General features: G+C 44.4%; 1 protein-coding gene across 1 annotated transcript in view; it reads right to left on the bottom strand.

Moving 5' to 3' along the window:
* The window catches only part of SLC6A5 (solute carrier family 6 member 5), a gene marked incomplete at its 5' end in the record, with an annotated part of 86,023 nt that overhangs the window by 49,084 nt on the left and 12,627 nt on the right, over positions 1-24,312 (bottom strand). Inside the window, 5 exons of the mRNA XM_083357312.1 lie at positions 165-306; positions 12,630-12,803; positions 13,512-13,643; positions 18,952-19,090; positions 22,026-22,550. Of these exons, the coding sequence (XP_083213438.1) occupies positions 165-306; positions 12,630-12,803; positions 13,512-13,643; positions 18,952-19,090; positions 22,026-22,550 (1,112 nt within the window). The remainder of the gene's footprint in view (positions 1-164; positions 307-12,629; positions 12,804-13,511; positions 13,644-18,951; positions 19,091-22,025; positions 22,551-24,312) is intronic.

Below are 24,312 nucleotides of genomic sequence, written 5' to 3'. Positions count from 1 at the left end.
TGGATCCAACTGTATCCTTAAAATGAAAACTTCAGGCGAGATAGTCTTAAAAATATAATACATTTAAATATAAAATTAAAAATATCTACCACAAAGTGGCTTTTTTGCCAAAGATTTCCTTTAATTTTTTTTAAAATTATAAAACTTTTATCAAACAATCTTACTTGAAATATTCTTCACTGCCACTGACAAAAGTCTTGTTGACATGGCTGGTATAATTGACCATTGTCAAGTTTGGATAGGCACTCATACAAGAAGTAGAGTTTTTTATTTGTAACTTGGGGTGGTCACCAATGATGCAGGAATCTGACAAAAGAAGCAAATCAAAAGGTTGATGTTGTGGACCAATTTATATTCAGACACTGTTGGGAAATAATAATTAAGAAACTACCCCTTACGGTGAAAATATATTTCACTTTACACATTTATAGGTAGTCCTTGAGTTAAACCAAAGTTGGAACCAAAATTTCCATTGCTAAGCAAGGAGCTTGTTCAGGGAGTCGCACCCAATAGTTACAAACTTTTTTGCCAAATCACTGTGGTTATAAAGTGTATTAAATGGTTCTTAAGCAAATCAATTACTTTGCTTGTCAGAAACAAGCTGGGAAGTTTGCAAATGGCGATACAGGATCCTGGGATGCTGCAACAGACATAAATACATGCTAGTTGCCAAGGGCTTGAAATTCTGATCATGTGATTGTGGGGATGTTATGACAGTTGTAACTGTGAAGACCCTAAGTCACTTATTTCAGTTCTGTTGTTATTGCAAACTTTTGCTAAACTAATGGTTGTAAGTCAAGGACGACCTTATTTGTTTACAAATACAGTCTCATGATCACAACAACTGTCTTAAATATTTTGACCCGATTCTGCAGACCTAACCTACCAAACCTGTGAAATAGTTTCCCCCAGAGGTTAGTTTAGCATTAACTTAGTCATTTTTTAGTAAAGCTATCAAAACAAAGTTGTTTTGCATGGTTTCTGGAAGTTGTTGTTGTTGTTGGTTGCAAAGTTGTGTCCGACCCATCGCGACCCCATGGACAACGTTCCTCCAGGCCTTCCTGTCCTCTACCATCTTCTGAAGTCCATTTAAGCTCACGCCTACTGCTTTTCTGGAAGTTAATATTGCCCATATTTTGGGGTAAATGCCTACAGTTTGAGTAATGTTTTTAATGTTTATTTGAAATACGTTTATCTTGTTGTAATTTTATTTATAGTTTTAAATAACATCATCTAAACTGAAAACAATTTGCAAAATTCATTACTGTACGAACATAATCAATAAATCCAATGTTCAGATATAAGCAACCTGTGTTTTATTAAGCACCAATCAGGTTCAAAAATGATTATTGTACCCTGCACTTAATAAAACAGTTTACTGTATATACAGTTTGTTTCTTTGCATAAAAATAATGAAAAATTAAAATTTAGTAGCCTCATAAGAGAAAGCAAAGTGTTTTAAATCAGTATAGTTGATTTAAAACAGCACAGTTAAACCCCTTTATAAAAGCTGTCTGGAGTTGATATATCAATGAGGTGAGTGACATAGAAATTTAATAAATTAAATAGATATAATTTTCTTAAGTTTCAAAAAAGCAATAAAATATAAACTAAAATAAGGGGGAAAGGGGGAGGGAGTAAAAGAGAAAATTTGAAAGGTAACAAAAAATACATAAAATAAATATATATAAAAACTGACCTCCAACTTTTTTCAATACAGAGACAGTTTATGAACTATAACAAGGCTTCCATTAACTTTAAGTAAATAATATAAATACCTTAAAACCTTTATAATATGAATAATCAATATTCAAGACAATAGTCATATATTCTTAGTTTAATTTTAACATATGAAAACCTATTAACTATAAATAAATCATAGCCATATATTTGGCAGAACATATGAACCCTTATAAAAACATAATACAGTAGACATGCTCTCTTCATTCTGCTTTTTAAAATATTTTTTTCATTTATCAAGTGGCAGGGCTCCTGTATATTAATAATTGCAGAATTTCAACTTAAGTCAATGTACTACATGCCACGAAATGTTGCAACTGCAAAAATGCTCCAATCAACAAAATTATCAAAACAGTTATATTTGTGGGCCATATAATACCGTAACTTGGCACATTTAACCTTTTCTAATGAAAGGGGCAAAACTATTAATTAGTTAAAATTATTAGGTAATTACCAGGAAAAAACTATACATGCAAAAAGCTGCTATGACATTGTTGTGAAGTCAGATGTTTATATGCACACTATTTTCAAATGCTGGCATGTAATTGTTATTACAAAGCTCAGACTTTTTTTTACAAATGACCTATAAATAATTTTTGGTGTTATATCTTGAGCTACCAGCAGAGGGGAGAATAATTGTATGCTATCCTTCCACTGTTCTTTATATATATATAAATGTTATATATATATATATATATATATATATATATATATATATATATATATATATATATATATATATATATATATATATATATATATATAACATTTATATATATATATAACATTTATATAGGATGTTATATATATATATAACATTTATATAACATTTATATATATATAACATTTATATAGGACTATAACATGAGATGTTATATATATATAACATCTCATGTTATAGTCCTATATAAATACCTGCTTCTCATTTTCTAAGCAGCATATTTTTTATTTATATTACAACCAGCCCGACTTCCATTGAGACCTGTATAGTGCACAAGCCAGAAAGATGGCTGAGAAAATATCTACAGACCCTATATAATATCCTGATCACAAACTGTTTCAATTCTTCACCTTGGGATAGCAATATAGAGCATTGCATGCCAAAACAACTAGACAGCTTTTTCCCCCACATGCCATCCTTCTGCTAAACACCTAATTCCCACAGCACTGTCTTATAGCTAAGGATATTTACCAATGTAGTAGGGCTGTATTACTATTATCATTCTCATCTTTCCTATTACCTCCTCCTATTGGTACCGTATATACTTGAGTATAAGCCGAATTTTTCAGCCCACTTTTTGGGCTGAAAAAATCCACTTCGGCTTATACTCCAGTCAACAAAAAAAAAAGAACTTACCGAGGACTTGCGCGCGGCCGAGCTACTTTGCCTGACGCTGCTGGGGTCGCCCGGGTGCCTCTGCTCGCCCTCAGCAGCACCTGGCCCGGAATCACATGCGAAACAAGCCCGGCAGAGGAGCCGGAGCGGCGAGCAGAGGCGCCCGGCCCAGATCCTGCAAGGCCCGGCCGAGACGCGCCCCCAGCAGCGGAGCTGCTCCGGCTCCTCTGCCGGGCTTGTTTTGCATGTGAGCTACTTTGCCTGATGCTGAGAAGACCCGCTTGGGCACTCGGGTTGTTGTCAGTCTCCGCAGGCCCTTCTTGTTTCCAGGAACGTCAAGCGCGCTTGGCTCTCCACCCCCACGGCAGGGCAGGGCAGGGCAGAGACTTGCTCGCCCTTCTGACGGCCCTGAAGAGAAACGAAGGGCTTGCAAACTCCCCGCGAGAAGCTGGGCGAAGCGCGCGGCTGGGCGAGTGTGTGCCTGCGCGCGTATTTACGAAAGAAACGCTCCGAGAGTTCTTCTTTCTCCGCCCCCTTGGGGGGAACTCTAGCGACTGCTGTAGCCGCGCTTCTCTTCTCGGCTCCGAAAATAGGGATTTCTACTCTCTCTCTCTCTCTCTCCCCTCCCCACCCCGCATTCTCCTGCCTCTTCGATTGCGACAATAAAAGGGCGAAGGGTGCGCTGGTTTCTTCCTCCTTCCTCCCCCCCTCCCCTCCCCGATTGTCAGGTGAGGCAGCTGGAGGTCTGGCCGGGAGATTGTAGCCATTTTGAAACGCCGCGTCTTGAAACGCCCGATCAGCTGATTTTCGGGTGGAAGAGCCGCGGCTTGAATCTGTTTGCATCTGCCTGAATTAGACCGAAACGGCCTGAATTTGACCAGAGTTGCTTTGTAATGGCTGGAGGAACTGCAGAGGAGGTCTTGCCGGGAGATTGTGGCCGTTTTGAAACGCCGCGGCTTGAAACGCCCGATCAGCTGATTTTCGGGGCGGAAAGAGCCACGGCTTGAATCTGCTTGTATTTGTTTGAACTTAACCAGAAACGGCTCGTAATGGCTGGAGGAACTGCGGAGGGAGTGAATGCTCCAGCCTGGAATATTTGGAAAGGCTGGGGGAACCGGATGAACTGCAGCTTAAGCGACTGTTGCCGGAGGAGCCATGGCTTGAAACGCCCCAGTTTTGGGGCAGCGTTTGCTTGTTCCCTCCCTCCCTCCCTCCCTCCCCTTTCCCTCCTCTCTAAATCCTTCCTTCCTTCCTTCCTTCCTTCCTCCCTCCCTCCCTCCCTCCCTCCCCTTTCCCTCCTCTCTAAATCCTTCCTTCCTTCCTTCCTTCCTTCCTTCCTTCCTTCCTTCCTTCCTTCCTTCCTTCCTTCCCCAGCCCTAATCCGGAAAGTGGAAGGAAAGAAGAGTAAAGGCTGGGCGGAGGAGGAGGGGAAGTTTAAAAAGGGGGCGGCGTTCCCTTTAAAAAGCCGCCCGCCACGCCGCGCTCCCTCGCAGCACTCGCGGCGGCTGGCTTCTTGGCTCCCGGTCTCCCCCAGGCTTCCCGGCTGTGATTGGCGAGCAAGCCTCCCGAGCTCCGGCGGCCGTGACATCAGCAGAAGCGGAGCAAGCAAAAGCGAAGGGGGAAGGAAGTTCACCAGCAGCACCTCGAGCCCGCTCCGAGCGCTGGCGGACGCGGAGCCGAAAGAGAAGCAGCATCTCTGTGCGCCCGGGCTGCTGGGGTGAAGTTGCAGCCGCCGCACCAACCAGCCGAGGAGACTCTCGCTTTCCCCCACCCCCCACCCCCCACCCTCCCTACATCCCGAGCCTTCCAGATCTTCGCCTGCCTACTCACGAGCAGGCATGTTTTCCAGCCAATCCGGGCCTGGGAGCAGGGCGCCGGCGGCACGTCCACTTTCCCCGCACTCTCCGTTCAGACGGCGCCCTTTGAGCCTGGAGTGATGCGGACGTCGGAAAAGGGCGCCGGGCGAAAGCAGCGAAGCGGGATCGCCGCGTGCCCCCCACTCCTCCTCCTCCTCCTCTTCTTCTTCTTCCTCCTCCTGGTCGGCTTGACACCCCCATTTCGGCTGCTTCGCAAACTGCTTCCTCCACCCCACCCCACCCCACCTCACCCCTCCCCGCAAAAGATGCCGGGGTCGACAGCGTTTTTTCTACCCGGAACAAGCAAACACACAGGCAACCCTGCACTATTCAGCTCAGTGAAGTCACGCTTGAAACGGCTTGAAACGCCCGATCAGCTGATTTTCGGGGCGGAAAGCGTGCGGTGTTGTTGTGTTTTTTTTCCTCCCCCCGAAAGTGAACGGCAGCTTTCCGTACTAGTGTATTGGCATGTCAAGAAACCAGCACAAAGACCAAGGTACAAGCAGCTCTCCTTCAGTCATTATTGAAACATTTGATCAGCCCAACTTCTTCTTCTTATTATTATTATTATTAAATCTGTTTTTTAACCAAGCGTGACTTCACTGAGCTGAATAGTGCAGGGTTGCCTGCGTGTTTGCTTGTTCCGGGTAGAAAAAACGCTGTCGACCCCGGCATCTTTTGCGGGGAGGGGTGAGGTGGGGTGGGGTGGGGTGGAGAAAGCAGTTTGTGAAGCAGCCGAAATGGGGGTATATAGAGGATGGGAGGTTCCCACCGAGAGAGCCAGCAGAGTTGTTGTCGAAGCGCGTCACACGCCTTTCCAACCACCAGAGAAGGGAGGAATAAGAAAGAAACACACACACACACACACACACACACACACACACCAGGAAATCGAGGAAGCTTGCGTAAGATCTGAAGGAGACACGATCGTGGGAAAGGCACCGAGCGTGCCGTGGAAAAAAAAGAAAGGGTGGACTTGGGCTCGGCTGGTTTCGCAACGGGAAATGGGAAATCCCCGCAAAAGATGCCGGGGTCGACAGCGTTTTTTCTACCCGGAACAAGCAAACACGCAGGCAACCCTGCACTATTCAGCTCAGTGAAGTCACGCTTGGTTAAAAAACAGATTTAATAATAATAATAATAAGAAGAAGAAGTTGGGCTGATCAAATGTTTCAATAATGACTGAAGGAGAGCTGCTTGTACCTTGGTCTTTGTGCTGGTGTCTTGACATGCCAATACACTAGTACGGAAAGCTGCCGTTCACTTTCGGGGGGAGGAAAAAAAACACAACAACACCGCACGCTTTCCGCCCCGAAAATCAGCTGATCGGGCGTTTCAAGCCGTTTCAAGCGTGACTTCACTGAGCTGAATAGTGCAGGGTTGCCTGTGTGTTTGCTTGTTCCGGGTAGAAAAAACGCTGTCGACCCCGGCATCTTTTGCGGGGAGGGGTGAGGTGGGGTGGGGTGGGGTGGAGGAAGCAGTTTGCGAAGCAGCCGAAATGGGGGTGTCAAGCCGACCAGGAGGAGGAAGAAGAAGAAGAAGAGGAGGAGGAGGAGTGGGGGGCACGCGGCGATCCCGCTTCGCTGCTTTCGCCCGGCGCCCTTTTCCGACGTCCGCATCACTCCAGGCTCAAAGGGCGCCGTCTGAACGGAGAGTGCGGGGAAAGTGGACGTGCCGCCGGCGCCCTGCTCCCAGGCCCGGATTGGCTGGAAAACATGCCTGCTCGCGAGTAGGCAGGCGAAGATCTGGAAGGCTCGGGATGTAGGGAGGGTGGGGGGTGGGGGGAAGCGAGAGTCCCCTCGGCTGGTTGGTGCGGCGGCTGCAACTTCACCCCAGCAGCCCGGGCGCACAGAGATGCTGCTTCTCTTTCGGCTCCGCGTCCGCCAGCGCTCGGAGCGGGCTCGAGGTGCTGCTGGTGAACTTCCTTCCCCCTTCGCTTTTGCTTGCTCCGCTTCTGCTGATGTCACGGCCGCCGGAGCTCGGGAGGCTCGCTCGCCAATCACAGCCGGGAAGCCTGGGGGAGACCGGGAGCCAAGAAGCCAGCCGCCGCGAGTGCTGCGAGGGAGCGCGGCGTGGCGGGCGGCTTTTTAAAGGGAACGCCGCCCCCTTTTTAAACTTCCCCTCCTCCTCCGCCCAGCCTTTACTCTTCTTTCCTTCCACTTTCCGGATTAGGGCTGGGGAAGGAAGGAAGGAAGGAAGGAAGGAAGGAAGGAAGGAAGGAAGGAAGGAAGGAAGGAAGGAAGGATTTAGAGAGGAGGGAAAGGGGAGGGAGGGAGGGAGGGAGGGAGGAAGGAAGGAAGGAAGGAAGGATTTAGAGAGGAGGGAAAGGGGAGGGAGGGAGGGAGGGAGGGAGGGAACAAGCAAACGCTACCCCAAAACTGGGGCGTTTCAAGCCATGGCTCCTCCGGCAACAGTCGCTTAAGCTGCAGTTCATCCGGTTCCCCCAGCCTTTCCAAATATTCCAGGCTGGAGCATTCACTCCCTCCGCAGTTCCTCCAGCCATTACGAGCCGTTTCTGGTTAAGTTCAAACAAATACAAGCAGATTCAAGCCGTGGCTCTTTCCGCCCCGAAAATCAGCTGATCGGGCGTTTCAAGCCGCGGCGTTTCAAAACGGCCACAATCTCCCGGCAAGACCTCCTCTGCAGTTCCTCCAGCCATTACAAAGCAACTCTGGTCAAATTCAGGCCGTTTCGGTCTAATTCAGGCAGATGCAAACAGATTCAAGCTGCGGCTCTTCCACCCGAAAATCAGCTGATTGGGCGTTTCAAGACGCGGCGTTTCAAACTGGCTACAATCTCCCGGCCAGACCTCCAGCTGCCTCACCTGACAATCGGGGAGGGGAGGGGAGGGGGGGAGGAAGGAGGAAGAAACCAGCGCACCCTTCGCCCTTTTATTGTCGCAATCGAAGAGGCAGGAGAATGCGGGGTGGGGAGGGGAGAGAGAGAGAGAGAGAGAGTAGAAATCCCTATTTTCGGAGCCGAGAAGAGAAGCGCGGCTACAGCAGTCGCTAGAGTTCCCCCCAAGGGGGCGGAGAAAGAAGAACTCTCGGAGCGTTTCTTTCGTAAATACGCGCGCAGGCACACACTCGCCCAGCCGCGCGCTTCGCCCAGCTTCTCGCGGGGAGTTTGCAAGCCCTTCGTTTCTCTTCAGGGCCGTCAGAAGGGCGAGCAAGTCTCTGCCCTGCCCTGCCCTGCCGTGGGGGTGGAGAGCCAAGCGCGCTTGACGTTCCTGGAAACAAGAAGGGCCTGCGGAGACTGACAGCAACCCGAGTGCCCAAGCGGGTCTTCTCAGCATCAGGCAAAGTAGCTCACATGCAAAACAAGCCCGGCAGAGGAGCCGGAGCAGCTCCGCTGCTGGGGGCGCGTCTCGGCCGGGCCTTGCAGGATCTGGGCCGGGCGCCTCTGCTCGCCGCTCCGGCTCCTCTGCCGGGCTTGTTTCGCGTGTGAGCTACTTTGCCGGCCGCTGCTGAGGGAAGATCTCTGGAGAGGAGCATAAGGTGAGCTGCTGCATTTCCCAGCCTCGGCTTATACTTGAGTCACCAACTTTTTCCATTTTTGGGGGGTAAAATTAGGGGTCTCGGCTTATATTCGAGTCGGCTTATATTCAAGTATATACGGTACTTTATAATTATATTACTTTATACACTGAGAGCTTATGCACCAGAGATAAATTCCTTGTGTGTCCAATCATACTTGGCCAATAAAGAATATAAAGAATAAAGAAAACATTTGAAAAAGTAAGCACACCCCTTGTAAAGTATTTTTTTTCTTTTTTAACATACATGAATAGATCAATACTTTACCTTCATTCCGATAGTAGGTAAAGATAAAGGTGATGTAATTGAACAAAAAAACAATATGACAATTACTTTGCAAACAAGTATTGAGCCGAAAACTAACAGATATGCCATTTCTTCATGTGTAAAAAATAAGTACACACTTGGCTCTAATGCAGAAATAACCTCAAGTAGATGTTTCTCAGAGCTGTCACCAGCCTTTGCCATAGACTGATAGGATTTTTTTTCCCATTCCTCCATGCAGAATATTTTCTCTGCATGAAGAGTTTCCGGCATGCACAAGAAAACCCTCAAATCACCCCATAGCATCTCAATGGGATTTAAATCAAGCTTTGATTTGGCGATTCCAAAATTCTTTTTAATCCATTCCTTGCTGATTTACTGAAATGTCTAGGGCCGTTGTCATGTTGCAATCCCACTTTTCAGTTGAGCTTCAATTTTCTGACAGATATTTTTACATAATCCTCAATCATTTTCTGGTACTATGGAAAATTCATAGTAGATGCTATGTTGGTGAATTGCACAAGCCCGGATGCAGCAAAGAGCAGCTCCAACCCGTAACATTTCCACCACCATTGCTTTATAGTTGGTGTCAAGTTCTTCTGTAGAAATGCTATTTTGGCATTTCACCAAACATGTATTATTCTGCTATTGTGGCTAAAGAATATCTTTGCCTCATTTGTTCACTGCACATTATTCCAGGAACCCTGATCTTTACCTAGGTCCTCATGAGTAAGCTTCAGTCTTGCCCCGATATTCTTTTTGGACAGCAAAGTTGTCCTCTTGGCATGCCACCTGTATAGATCTAATACATGTTGCTTCTTTTAGAGTCATGGTAAGTGATGACATTCTGAGTTTCTTAGAGACTTCTTTCAGAATTTTACATTCTGTTCTTGGGCTGAACTTGGTGGGACACCCTGGCTGAACTTGCTGGACATTGTTTGAAATGTTCTCCATTTTTAGTTGATCTTCTGGACAGTGGCATGATTGATGTCCAATTGTTTGGCAATTATTTTAAAACCCTTTCCAGAGTCATGGGTATCTATAATTTTCTTTCTTAAGGCCTCAGAGAGCTCTTTCAACCTAGACATGGTGATACCCCACACTTCAACAACACAGAGAAAATCTTACCAAATTGACTCTGAAATTGAAACCAGCCAGTTTCTCTCTAATCATCGTCTAATCATTTGCATCTAATTGGTGCACCTGATTTTAATTTGAAGCATTTGAGATAGTGATAAATGTAGAGGTATACTTGTCCGCACATTTACATTATAAATAGACTAAAACTGTAACTGTAACATGCTATTTGCTATATTATATCTATCAATATGTTTGAAGTGAAGATCAAATATCTGTATGTTGAAATATGTTAAAAATTCAAAATGTTCAATGCAGCGTACGTATGTGTACTTTTCACATGTCTATGTATTTCTAATGGTAGTGTTATATATATTTCAACGAGTAAAATCAGTTTCTGTGCAACTAACGTTATGCCTTCTTATGTACATAAAATATCTGACATTGACAATAGAGATCTGAACAAAGAGTGTGGCTTTTCAAAATTGAGACTTCATCCAAATTTTGGTAAAGGGATTATTGATGCTACCAAAATTCCAAATCAGAAAAATTATATTAATTGAAATTTGAAATAAATTTATTGAAGATGCTGTTGAATGTATATTTGTAAGATTCAGTAGCGCATAAAATTATTGCACTGGTTCTCAGTCACCGAAAATCTGTAAAACAATGGAATGCTATGTATAATCTTTTTAGGAGAATTTCCCATTCAGTGCAATGAGATTTACCGCCTAGTAAATATTACACACAAAATATTTGTATTTATGGAACCAGGTTAAATGAAGAACCTCCACTATCACATCCACTCGACCCATCAGAGTGGGAAGTCAAGTCATGTTATGGGTCCCATTGATTAGGGATTGTCATGTGATATGACCACAAAAAAGGATCTTCTCAATGCTATCCCCTTCTTTATGGAACATCATTGCCTCCGAGCTATGATCGGCCCCCACCCTGCTGCTTTTTCTGAAAAGCCCTAAAAATGTGGCTTTATAAGTGGGCCTGGGGACCACAAATGTAGATGGCGCTCCGGTGACTGTTGCTGCCATGAGGGGGTGGGATGCGAGTTTTTTTAATGGGTTTTATTATATGGTGGATTTTTTTAAAGTTTTGTAAGCCACCTATTTGTGAATTGGGTGGCTATATAAATTTGTTCAGCAAATTTATTACTGTTGTCTCTTTGATGATAGTCCTAAAAGGTGCATAATAGTAAAGCATGTACAGGATATATAACAAAGCATGTGTAAGATGGATTGGACTTGGCTTGTTTTGACTGTATCCGAGCATGAGCAAGATTTCTGAGTGACATATAAGGTCACGTTTGCTGCACTGCAGCAAGCTGGGGGTTTTTTGTTTTTGTTTTTGTTTTAATACAGCTTAGTTTATTTGAGCTGATAATTTGCCTGCACTAAATAATTCAAGTCAGCAGAGGGAGCAACCTTTTTGCAGCAGAAGACAGAATAATCTTTCCACGAAAACAGAAAATTGAGGAGTTTCAAGAGTTGTTTTTACACAAGCAATGAAATATACAAGAATTCAATAATTCTGCTTATTTTTCTGATACTAAAATTGTTTTAAGATATAAAGACAATGAGTTCTAGTTGGAAAAATAGCAGGAAGAGATGTACGAATGAACTGTGCTTCCTCTTATTACATATCTAATATGATTTCCAGTTTGTACGGTTGTAGAATGGGCAAAAGCTACTATTTTCCTCTTTTTTCTGAATTTTGCAAAAATTAGCAAAGCAAATTATTGGTTTATGGGATGCTCTAAGTAATTCTACCACTTTTTTTTCTTTCCACTCATTCATGCAAATATCTTTTTCTTTTCTTTTTTTTTCTTCCCTTCAATCATGTCCAACTCTCAGAGCCTGCCTGGACATGTCCCTGCAGTTTTCTTGGTAAAGTTTTTCAGAAGGGGTTTGACATTGCCTCCTTCCTAGATCTGTGAGAAAGTCACTGGGCCAAGGTCACCCATCTGGCTTTGTGCCTAAGGAGGGACTAGAGCGCACAGTCTCCCAGTTTCTAGCCTGATATCTTAATCACTACATGATACAGGCTTGCAATAAAACCTTAATAAATTCTGTAACGCTTACCGTAAATATAGTTTAGAATTTGGGGGGTCTCTATTAAAAATATATTGAGAAGATAATAGGTAAGGGAAGTCATTGATCACTCAATAATAGGTGGGGGAAGGTACTGATCGGTCAAAATGACACTAACGTAACACTGTTGTGAAGACCTGCTGGTTGCCTCAACTCAGATTCCTAGCCAAAGTTGCTGCTAGTCAAAATGGTTCTTTGTCTTCCTGTATTGTTGTTGCATTTCAAATCTTCTCATTCGGTTTGATAGAAATAGATTACTTTTGACTGCATCTCTGAGGAAAATTTCGACCAACTTTTCATGGGGCCCGATTTATTTATTTATTTGGTTTTTTTTTTAAAAAAAATCCCCCCTCCCTTTATTATTTTTATAAATAACTTAAGGCAGAGAACATACCTTTCTACTCCTTCCTCATCCTATTTTCCCCACAACAACAACCCTGTGAGGCGGATTGGGCTGATAGAGTATGACTCGCCCAGAGTCTCCCAGTCAGCTTTCATGCCTAGCTTAGGACAAGAACATTTGTATTTATCTTAATAACAATGTGGCTCAGGAACGTTTCAGTAAGGACAGGTTTTGTGTGGAGTCGACAGAATTGCTAATTTATAGTAACAGATGTCTGAATATGCTTTAGCTTGTTACAGGTAGAGTACAGATCAGTAGCCTAACAGGAAAGTAAGCTTCAAACATATAAAAGAAAAGCATGCGCCAACTTACCTAACAAAAGTTTGTTTTTATCTCTACAATCAGGTGTATTCCACAGATTATTACAGGAAGCCCAAGGTAACACAGGTACAAAGGATGAAAAAAGGTAGAAAAGTGTATAGCACAATATAATATTATAATATATGGCTATTAGGACAGAGATAATCAGCATTGCAATGCCACAACCTGAAAAAAAAAGAAAATAAGAGAGATATGGTTCTATCTCATTTTACATTCTTGGAACCAAAAGATCATGAGGAAATCAACTACTCCTATGCAACTAACCGTATTTTGTCTACTGAAGACAAAATTATTTTAGAGCCTTTTGTCAGAGAGAAGTCAACATGCAGTCCCATCCTATTTTATTTTTAATCCCAAATTGACTCACTGAGTTATGCTCAAAGGAAATACATGTTTGATTCTAGCTTGCATCAAATTGCCATTAAGTAAATCGGGAGGAATACATTAGCTACGTTGCATTTACATTTTTAATACCATCAAAGCATGCACCCTTGAATCTTGCTGTGCATCTTCTATCCTCCCTATATAAATATGATTAACATGGTTCGCATGGTTTTTTTTTAAAGCATGGCAAGTACTACACTGCGGTATCACATGTGCTGGATTCAATCTGAATGCTGCAGCTACACTCGCCTGCTGTGAAATGCAGTGATGGTTCACTAAAAGGAGGAGAGGTGCTGCATTATTACCACATCAGTCAAGGCAAGGTCCATTCAAGGTCAAAATAAGACTGCAAAGCATCACCCGCTGCTCTCTCACAGCGCCACCCAGAGGTCAAAATCATTTCCTGTCTCTTGGTTAAACTGAAGTTAATCCACCGTTTCCCAATTTCTACAAAAAGTGCCGGAAGTAATCCAGGTTTCAAAAGCTTACCTTGTAAGGCAGGGATGGCTTTCCAAACAGACACAGGTCCCTGACTAGCAAATTGTCCCAGAGAAACTTCCAAGAGAAAGATAGGAATTCCAGCCAGAGCCAACATTGTCAAATAGGGAATAAGAAATGCACCTAACAGGAAAAAGGACCATGTGAGAGAAACCTTAAACACAGAAAACAACCCATCCTCATTTCTTGTTGCTGTTTTACAAGTTTATGAAATTTTTGCTGAATTAAGGTATTTCACCTTTAATAAATTTTGCCAAATTCATACCCTGGAACTAGGTGCAATTCCAATTCCAATTGCCATCTACCAGTTCAGTTAAAAGATGTCAAGATGAGGAAGCCTAAGAAATTTACATTCCTACCCAGTTGGGGGTGGGGCAACAAGGACTGTATATTGATCAAAAAAGGACAAAATTCTTTGGGAATCAGAACAACAGGCATCAATGGGATTTTATCTGGCTGTCATTAATCAATATTCTATTAGTTAATAGGTTTACTTTAAATAGCATTAAATCTGGATTTTATTAATGACTAAATCTGGCTTTAAACAACATGCCTAGCCATGGTTAATCCGTTCATGGTTTGTTCAATTAATTTAGTTAAGAGTTTCACATACTGTATTATCCCAGAAAATTAAATACATAGATGTTAAACTAAAAGGTGGTAGATTAGCTTGCGACTCGGTGCCTAGCACAAGCCCAATCACTAAACAAAACAAGGTTTACAAACTACAATGATTAGGTTTGCTCAATATGTTACATTATGGATTAGCATAACATACGATCCAGAGTTTGTTTTTTTCATCCACAGTATAAGTTTTATTTTCCACCAGGCCAACTTGACTTTTAGGCAAAATGAGGGCAGTTGATTCAGCATGTATAGATGGGGCAAGTTATCAAGGAACAAACCTATATGCACAATTCTTCCCCCTACAGGTCAGCAACATTAATCTATAGAGAACAAAATTATCCTATTGTAAGATTAAACCAGTCCATATTTCTAACTAAACTGAGAAATTACAAAGGGTCTCGCTTTAGTACATTATTAGCATAACTAGGTCCATTTTTTCTACATAGCATCCTCATTTTGAAAATATGGACTGGCTTATAGCATTTATTTCTGTATACTTTCCAGAGGACTCTATCAACGACAGATCAAGAAAGGGTTGATCATATGATCATATTCCCACTAAAAGATAGAGGGAAAATGTTTACACACGTTTTAGTGTTGGATAAAGCAATAAAATCTGATTATTTTCCTGGAATATGAATGGTCAGCATAATACTAAAATGCAGGCTGATTCTGCAGCAAAATAAACTGAGATTATATGATCAAGGGGGAAATGGGCACATTAATATACTCTGACTCCAGTATAACTTGCATTCACAAAAAGGGCCAAACTTTAGTAATTTCACGTAACTGAAAGCCAGTCATAAGAATTTCTATTCTGAAAGAAAATTAATTTCAAGAAAAAAAACTTTAATCCCTTTATTAAATATGGTGGCAAAATATATCTAGTCCTCCTCCTATTTTCCACATAAAAACAGGCCTGTGAACCGAATTGGGCCGAGAGAGAGTGACTGGCCCAAAGACACCCAGCCAGCTTTTATGTCTAAGGCAGGACTAGAACTCACAGTCTCCTGGTTTCTAGCCAGGTGGTTTAACCATTTGATTTTTTACTGCACTTCTAGCCAAGAATGACAACCTTCAACAATGGCTAAACACCATTGGCAGCTTGCTGAACAGCAGTATCACAAAGAAGCAACTGCTGGTCAAGTGTGTCTAAACTCCAAACAAAGCAAGGTCAGGCCTTCTTGGTATTTGGATGGGAGAACACCAAGATATTTCAAGACCATAAGCTAGCTCTGGGCTTCTCAACTTTGGCAACTTGAACATGGAGTTGAAATCCTGACATCTTCAAGCCTCCAAGGTTGAGAAACACTGAGCTAGATAGCAAAGCCCCCAAAAATAAACCTCCCAGGAGAAGCAGTAGCCAACCATTTCAGGTCTCTTGCCAAGGAAACTACATGGATCTGCCACCCAACCCAACTCAAGGCATCTTTAGCACGATCACAAATGGGCTTCATCCCCCCAACTAAAGAGTGAAGACCCCATTCTCACGGGATATGCTTGGGAAAAAAACTTCACGGGGATGACTTCCTAATAGTACCCCACCCTTCTCGACACGACCTTCTCTAAATCAGCCACTCCCCACAATCCGCTTTTTTTTTCTTCCCCTAGGTCAGGGGTAGGCAACCTCGGCTCTTTTAGGACTCATGGACTTCAACTCCCAGAATTCCTGAGCCAGCTTGGCTCACTCAGGAATTCTGGAAGTTGAAGTCCATGAGGCATAAAAGAGCCGAGGTTGCCTACCCCTGCCCTAGGCCTAGGGCAGGGGTAGGCAACCTCGGCTCTTTTATGCCTCATGGACTTCAACTCCCAGAATTCCTGAGTCAGCATAGCATAGCTGACTCAGGAATTCTGGGAGTTGAAGTCCATGAGTCCTAAAAGAGCCGAGGTTGCCTACCCCTGCCCTAGGGGTATGGAATGGGTTTCCTTCGAGGCTGCGCTCCACAAGGAAGACGTGGCTTGCCGCCATGGCCGCCAGCCTTGCTGCAGGTGGCGCGGCTAATTCAATTAGGGCTAATCATTTCTCTCATCATCACCTACAACTGCGCCTCGGAGCTACCTGGAGTGTGACGGCAGGAGAGCCGGGGACCGGTTTATAGGCAGAATCAAACAAAGCGAAGCCAAAGGGACCGAAGCAATTACGGCGCTTCTCGGCGAGAGCAGCGGGACAGGCAGAGGAGCACCGCGGCTTGATCGGCTCCCGCTCCGGCGCGCAGATTTTTTGCGCACGCTCGACTCTTTTAAGCCAACCGCACTGCTGGCCCCGCTCAAAACAGCCAGCCCCTCTCTTTAGCCTTATGGGTTAGGCCAGGGGTAGGCCACCTCGGCTCTTTTATGACTCGTGGACTTCAACTCCCAGAATTCCTGAGCCAGCTTGGCTGGCTCAGGAATTCTGGGAGTTGAAGTCCACGAGTCATAAAAGAGCCGAGGTGGCCTACCCCTGGGTTAGGCAGAGAGAGGGGACTTCGCTTTCCTCATGGCCAAAACAGCCGATTCGTCTGGAGCAGGGGGTCCTCAAACTTGGCCCTTTTATGACTTGTGGACTTCAACTCCCAGAATTCCACGTCCAGCATGCCTGGCTGAGGAATTCTGGGAGTTGAAGTCCACAAGTCATAAAAGGGCCAAGTTGGAAGACTCCTGGTCTGGAGGCTACGGGCGTATAGTATACCCTGAGACTCGGACTTTGAACCGAACCTCAGGCCGCAGTGGCAAAAGATCAACGAAAAGTTTGCACGTTCGTGGTCATTCGGGATTGTGGGGTTGTTGTTGTTGTTTGTTTGTTTGTTTGCTTTTTTGCAAACTGGGTGAGCCAGGCTGAGCCTTGAATTCGAAAGGAAGCCAAGTTCGCAACTGCGTTCGCGAGTCCCTGAGTCTAGGCCCCCGCTCCGTGCACATTGGCGTCAATCCCCGCGAAACAAAAATTAAAGGGAGTGGGGGGAAAAACGAATTCACTTCTTGACGTCTACTACTGTGCCAACTGGTTTTTCGCCTATGATTTTCCACCAGTCCCATTAAATTAGAAATCGGTTCCCAAGGCATATTCTACGCTACAGCACCTTGGACGTAGGTTTTTCAGGTTTAATGCCAAGCTGTACCGTATTTATTTTCACTTTCTCAGTTGCTCTCTGTCCATAATAGAAATGAAGCCGGACAGCCTTTAATAATGGCTGGAAGTTGTAAAAAGAATTACTACGGTGCTCACACGTTCAGTGGGATTTATTCCTTGCTATATATATGTGCAAAATTGCACTGTTCAGGGTTTCCCCCACACACACACACATAATTTCCAAATTATCCTATGTAACCTATTTATTAACATTTTTTCTGTAGAAAACAGGAAAAGCAACCCAACATTCGGCAGGAAAAAATGCATTGTTTTCTTTCAAGGAAATCTGAAACTTTTGTGTTCATGCTCCAAAACTATTTAAAGCTATAATTTATAAAAACTACTTCTATCACAGTATATGCATTGCCTAGTATGTAAATAGCACTGACACGGATATAAGGCTACCAAATCTGGATTGCAAAAAGTCAGGCAACCTCTAGATGGTAACCAAGAGTTTTCTGTATCCATAGGAAGGTGTAATTTGTTCTAATGGGAATGGACAGCATATTTACATAAATAAGTAATCCTTTATGTTTTTAGACTAAAAATATCCGTTTCTAATCCATAATCTTCAGCACTTCTACTTCTGTTATCCGTTAAACTCATTAAGTTTAGCAGAATTTATATTGGTTCATTCTTTACTTAAGCCCTGTCCCCTTCAGTGAGGAATGAAATTAGTACATTTTAAAAAAAATAAATCAAAATGAACACACTGCAGAATGGGAAAGGGTTAAGGAGCCTAAGGGATTTTTGCTGATCATATCAAAGTGAGAACAAGCCTCCATCATCAGCTTCTCACACCCAAAGGATGGGAATGAGAAGTCCTTATAATCTATTTTTTTTTCTTCTCCTTGTAGAGTTTATCACTGATCGTTCTGAACGGGTTAGTTGAATTAGAATTACACTGATAAAAGGATCTTTCACACAGGTCCCTGGTAAGAAAGATGATACATTTATATTCCATGTTTGCAATGTGAATTAGAAACTCCACTTCTGTACTGGAGAAACCGCAAGGGCATTTCTCCTCTTTGTTGCTCACCCTTCAGCAATTTTGATTAAACCATAGGACACCAAGGCGCATCTCGTCTGCATTTCACTGATTGTAACTTTAAATATTTACATTTTAAAACCAATTAGTACATGATGGCTATAATTACAATGGAAAGACGTGGGTCTATTTGCTGCCTTGGTTGCTCCAAAGCAGTACTCGGAGGGAGAGGGACAAAGTTTGTGAGTCTTCCTCAAAGGTTATTGGAGCCCCACCTGCCTGACTGGATGGCAGCACTGAGTGGACTTTGGCTGCTGAGTGGATTTTGGTTGGACAACTGCTGGGAATTCCAAGACAGGTCCTGACCTCATCAGGAGTTTCCTTTACCTACCTTTATAGTGTCATCCAACCTTATAGTGTCAAGAAGGGACTATCAACCCTTCTTCATTGCTGAGACATTGTCCCTTTGTTGAATGACGCTATAAATTCCTAAAGAGGAAATGGCCAATCCTGTTTTTCCCTGTTCCAGACCCCCTCCCAAGCTTTCCCGTTAGTTTGCTGACTGTGAGCCCAATCTAAAAAAATAATAAAAAATAGTGAAATCAATGAGTTTGGTTTCAAGCCAATCCTCCCACCAGTTTAGATTCAACTGACTTTGAGGGTTATCCCCTTTTGAGCTGCACGAGGTAAAAAGAGTGGAAAATCCATACCTCCCCCATTCTTAAAGGCCAGGTACGGGAACCTCCAGACATTGCCCAGCCCTACTGCATAACCCACCATGGAGAGGATGAAGTCCAGCTTGCTAGACCAATTGCCCCGGGCTTTATTTTCATCTCCTTCATCTTCCTCCAGCTGCAGAGAGATAATAATAATAATAATAATAATAATAATAATAATAATAATAATAATAATAATAACAACAATAATAACAACAACAACAACAACAAACAAACAACTACTACAATTACATCGACTCAAGAAACAGCTATCTGAAATCCTTCTCAAGTGACATAAATATGTCTTATTGAATGGCTGCATTCAAACAACTAACTTGTGATTAATTGGACTGAACTAACCTTGTTTAGCTTGGCACATCTTTCTGGATTATGAATCGATCAGCCTAGTGTGTTCTGGTGTTCTGACAATTGACACAGAGATAAATATGTTGGAAAAGAGTGGAGCCAAGCATTCTGAAGAGTTGGCTGTCATCCTTTTTGCTAAAATTGTGGAGACTTGGGTATAAATCGTGGTTTGGCCATGCTCAAAGAATGAAAGATTCTGGCAGGTTAATGCAGATTGCCAAACACCACACTATATTGAATGCCTATATCCTGATGTTTTGGGCTACATTTTGTATCTGGCTGTAAGCTTGTTGAAGCCCACTAGCCAGCACAGCCTCAGTTTGACATCCCCATAAGAGTCTCCCTTCGAAAAAGAAAAGCATAGAACTGAATGGGCATAAATGTTCTTTTAACCAACTCCCTGGCCTTTATAGGGTATATAAAACCGTAAGTAGGTTGGTGGGTTCTTGGCATAATTCTGCCGAAGTGTCTGCTCAGCTTCTGTTTTTAGTGCCTGTGCACAGGACCAATGGCTTGTCCTCCGGTTTAAGTAAATCAAGAGGAGGTAAACTAAATCATATTTGCTGTACACTTCAAGAGAACCTGGCTCTGAAACATAAATCCTGCATACAGGAAGGGTCAGGAGTTGGGCATATTGGATTCTCAAAAGATAGACTTTAAACTGGCAGGGGCGGGGGGGGGGGAGCAGGGAGAATAGCTTGGCAGTTTTCCAGGGTGCTTTTGATAGGCAGCAGGGGTTCAAGCTGCAACCCATATTGGGGAAAACCCTGCAGGAATTCCACTCATTGACTTCCAAACAAGGCACTTTGCCTGCTGGCTCTCTGCAGTTTGTAAATATGGTATGACCCCGGGAGATTTCCCCCTAATTCAACGGAAACGTGCACATTCCTTTCTGGTTTTCCTTCACTGATTTAGAGTCCTCTTAGTTAAGGTTCTTGAGAGCCTCATTTTTGAGAATGATGCTTTTAATCTTAGAACTTCATGCTGGAGGTTGAATCAGTAACCTGTATTAACTGAAGGGCATGTTCCCATTCGATAACAACCAGGTGAGCAGCAGAGAAGCTGCCTTGTTTGCTAAGATCCCGAAATGAGAAAACAACCAGGGAAGATATTTCTCCTCCTCTCAATCATGAGAAGAAAATAGCCGACTAGCACTGGGAGAAGCCAGGGGAGAGGGTTATACTTCCTTCCCAGATATTTACTGAAAGAAAATATTCCTCCTGGAGAAAAGAGTTTCACTTATCCTATGCTTTCTGAGCCTGTATCTCTCTTGCAGACCATCAGTGTCCTGATTTGTCCACGAATAGCACCTAACCTTAGTCTGGCCAGAGATGAACTGCACTTCGGGAAGGGATTGAATCTCTACGAATGCTATCTTCATCGCCTTCCAGGCACTTGGCTTTCTCCCTGCAAAAATCAGAGCCGCCCCTAAATACTAGCCCCCATCCCCCCCAAAAAACAAACCCCTGTTCGAAACCTATGCCTTTCTACTTAACTTACTCCCGAAGGCCGGAAGGAGAAAATCCCCACGACCAGTTCTCTGCAAAGACCAGAAGAAGTAATCCTTTGGGGTAAATGGAGATTTTCTCTTTCTTAAGGGCAATGCTCTCCAGAGGGATCGGACTACAACCTCCATCACTCCCAGCCAATGCAGGAGGTTCCGACCTGAGGAGGTTTGAGCGGAACGCCTTCCGCAGCGCTTTTGCTTCCTACGCGCCGGAGCTCCCGCTCTTCCGAGGAGGGATCAGGTGCTCCGCAGTGGCGGCCCGGAGCCCTATTTCTACAGCCCGCCGCAGCGCTGGAGCCTTGCGCGCTGACTGACTCCGAGTAACGATTAAACTGTCTTGAGCTGAAGTGATTGATCGCCCAGCTTGGCCCACTGGGGCTTCAGGAGGCGGGTTGGTCCCCGTAGGCTCTTTGGTTGGGTAGTTTTTCCGATTGTGCTCCGGTCAGGGGCCAGGCAGGCAGGCAGAATCCCAAAGGGTGATCTGCCCGACCTGGCTTTCTCTTGGTTTTACCGGCAGCTTTGCAAGAAAAGCAGCGCAATCCTGGACACACTGAAGGCGGCGTGGCAAACACTTCTTGGAGTTAATTTCTCCGAAGGCGCTACTCTATAATCGCTTGTTCCCACTTTTAACCGAGTTTAGCAACTCACCCGATGGCTTCGCCCGCAGTATGAAGCCAGAGCTCTCAAGTTCAAGCCACCCCTTAACCTTGAACCCTACAGGGTGACTTTGAGCCAGCCGCCTCCTCCCAATCTAGTTCATGTGGCTATTATGGGCATAAAATACACCACCTGAAACGTCTTTTACGGGCTACCTTACGAAGATTTTGGCCTTTTCACCGAACAGCAACGCCCGCTGCCTTTTCCCTTCTTGCATTGGAAGAGGCACGGAAGAAGCTCGCCTTGATTTTCTTTTCCAGGGTCGCTCCTCGCCTATCTCAATTTTGAACTGTTTTAAACCAGCCTGTCTCGAGTTGGGAGAGGTTGGCCTAAGTCCCAGAACGCAGGACAGTTTGGCAATGATGGTAAGACAAGCTCTTCTGGAGTTAAACGGCCGGCCGGTTTCAATGATTTAAGAATGCCGGGAGAGATGATTTTTGCGGCGTCAGGGCCCTTCCGCGAGTAAGGAGCCCTAGAATTCTGAAAGAGACACAGCAGCGTACATGGGATGGGATGGGGGGGGGGGGAACCCACTCACCTCAGTGACTGCGCCAGGCAGAACAGATGCGATTCCATCTGTGCCCAACACCACGGTGCTCTGGCTCATATTCACCCAGCCGGCCTTGATATTGTTTGGCTCCAGCAGGCTCTTACCAAGACTTTGATTAGCCGGCCCAACAGCGCTTTGCAAGGGGACGATTTTGCAAGGGGCAATGTTTGCTTGTGCGGCATTCCCTGCGCAGGGGGCATTCTTGAGCGTGCAAGGATCGGGGGGATCTTTGTCGGCTGGGGGGTTGCCTTGTGCCGAGGCGACTTTGCAGATCCCAACTTCGGTGCGCTCGATCTCGTTGGGCTGCCCTTCGTCGGAGGGCAAAGGGTGGCTGTCGCCCGAGAGAGCCGTGGCCACTTTGGCCAGCTGAGGCGGGACTTGGGATTGGAAGTTCTGCGGCTGTTCGGTTTCGGGACTGTTTCTGTGGATCCTTGCCGTCTCCAGTGGCCCAGGTGCGACCACGTCAGGGCTCTGAACCAGCTGCTCGCTCATCTCCTTGGGATAGGCGTAATCCTGCAAGAGTAGAGAGGACAATGAGAAAGAAGAAATGAACGGCTGCCTTCCTTCGGCTCCGTTCCTCGAAGAAGGTTTCTTGAACGTTAAGAATTCGTCTGAAGGTTGCGCTGCTTAAGGCATCAGGGAGACGCTGCGGCAGATTCCATTTCACACTCTAACCTAAAGTCGTTTGTTCCCCTGCAGACCCACATTTCCAGTGTAGGAAACAGCATCGCCCCCAGCTCTCTCCTTGCAAACCTTCTTTATTTTCTCGTCACGACTGAAAGATGTTCCCCTCTCCTTGCACCATTGTAGGGAAAAAAATATCTTTAATTTTACGCCTCATTTCCTTTCTGTCTTCAACAGTCCATACTAGCTTTGAGCTAGAGGGGGGGAGGGAAAGATAAAACCGAACTACCCTATATGCAGCTAGCGACATATAGATAAATTCAATAATACTGGTTTCTAAATATTCCCAACCTTGACCTCCCCTCCATACTTCTACCGATGGGGGAGGAGTACAAGACACATAACAATCCTAAATTATATTTTCTCACATCCCGCTACTCCAAACAGACTGTAATTTAATGCGATTTATTTTCCAGTAGGTATTCCGAGAATCTCAACCTGGGTAAGAAGAGGATTGCATATGTAGAATTATAAAAAATTAACCACATTCTCCAATGTGTACTTTATATTGTCCACCCCAGTAGACAATTTTAGTCTACACATAAATCATTGCAGCTCTATAACATTTTCCTCAGAAACATTTTTGCTGTAGAATTTTTTTTTTCTTCTGAAAAGCGAATGTAAAGGCAGAAGACACATTCTTCCCACTTTTGAATCGACCCCTCCCTCCAAAGAAACTCACACAGTCAGCAAATGCAGGTCCAGAAAGTAGCAGATACTAAACGACGCTCCTACATAACAAGAAAATCTGTAGAGGAATATTGGTTTTCAGGACCCTGGACAGTGCTCATAGCATTACACGCTGACTCCCAACCAAGTACATTTTTCCAAACCTTAATTTAACTATTAATTTAACTATTTTTAACCCCACAACAATACGGAACCATCGGCAAGATTAAAAAGTAAAATACCGTTTTCTCCCAGTCCGAGGCTCCAAAAAGAAAAGAAGGATGAAAAATAAAAGCCCACTCACCATATTCACAATAGCATCGGACAAAATCTTGTGAGAGATAAAAGGCTGCAGCTGGGGCGAAATGGTAGAGTGAATTTTGCTCCGTTAAGGAGCAAAGCTTTCTATAGCTCCGTGAGAAAGACGGGGTTTGCGTCAGTGCATAGCAAGGTGCCCTTCCTATGACATTTTTTTGATAATAAGAGTTTGATAAATCATTACCCTCGGATTCGAATTTTTTAAAGCGGCAACGGGAACAGGCGCGCAAGCTAGCTGTCAGTCAGACGGCAGTTGGGATGGCGTGCTTGGTGTGACTCAGGGGGAAGGAGGGGTGTGTGTGAGAGTTTGCTAAGCCAAGCCCAGCGAAAGCCGTGAGCGCGCGTGTGTGGTTAATTAGAAAAAGAACATGTGAGAAACACGTCCTATTGCACCCAACGCGCAAAACAGGGGCGATAGAAGTCTTCTCCCTCGTTAACGCACAACTCCTGCCTCCAGTCAGTAGCTCCTCTACCGCCCCTCCGAAAGACCCGGTTCGCCGCCTTTTCCTGCCTTTACATCTGTCAGCAGCGGCATTTTAATTTAACGTCACGATTCTTCTGGAAAGTGAACGGAAAAGATTTCCCCCTTTCTGGACCTTTGTCC

The sequence above is a fragment of the Vipera ursinii genome (genome assembly GCF_947247035.1).
Source record: "Vipera ursinii genome assembly, chromosome: 1".
Classification (NCBI taxonomy): Eukaryota; Metazoa; Chordata; class Lepidosauria; order Squamata; family Viperidae; genus Vipera; species Vipera ursinii.
This window is presented reverse-complemented; position numbering and strand designations above follow the sequence as displayed.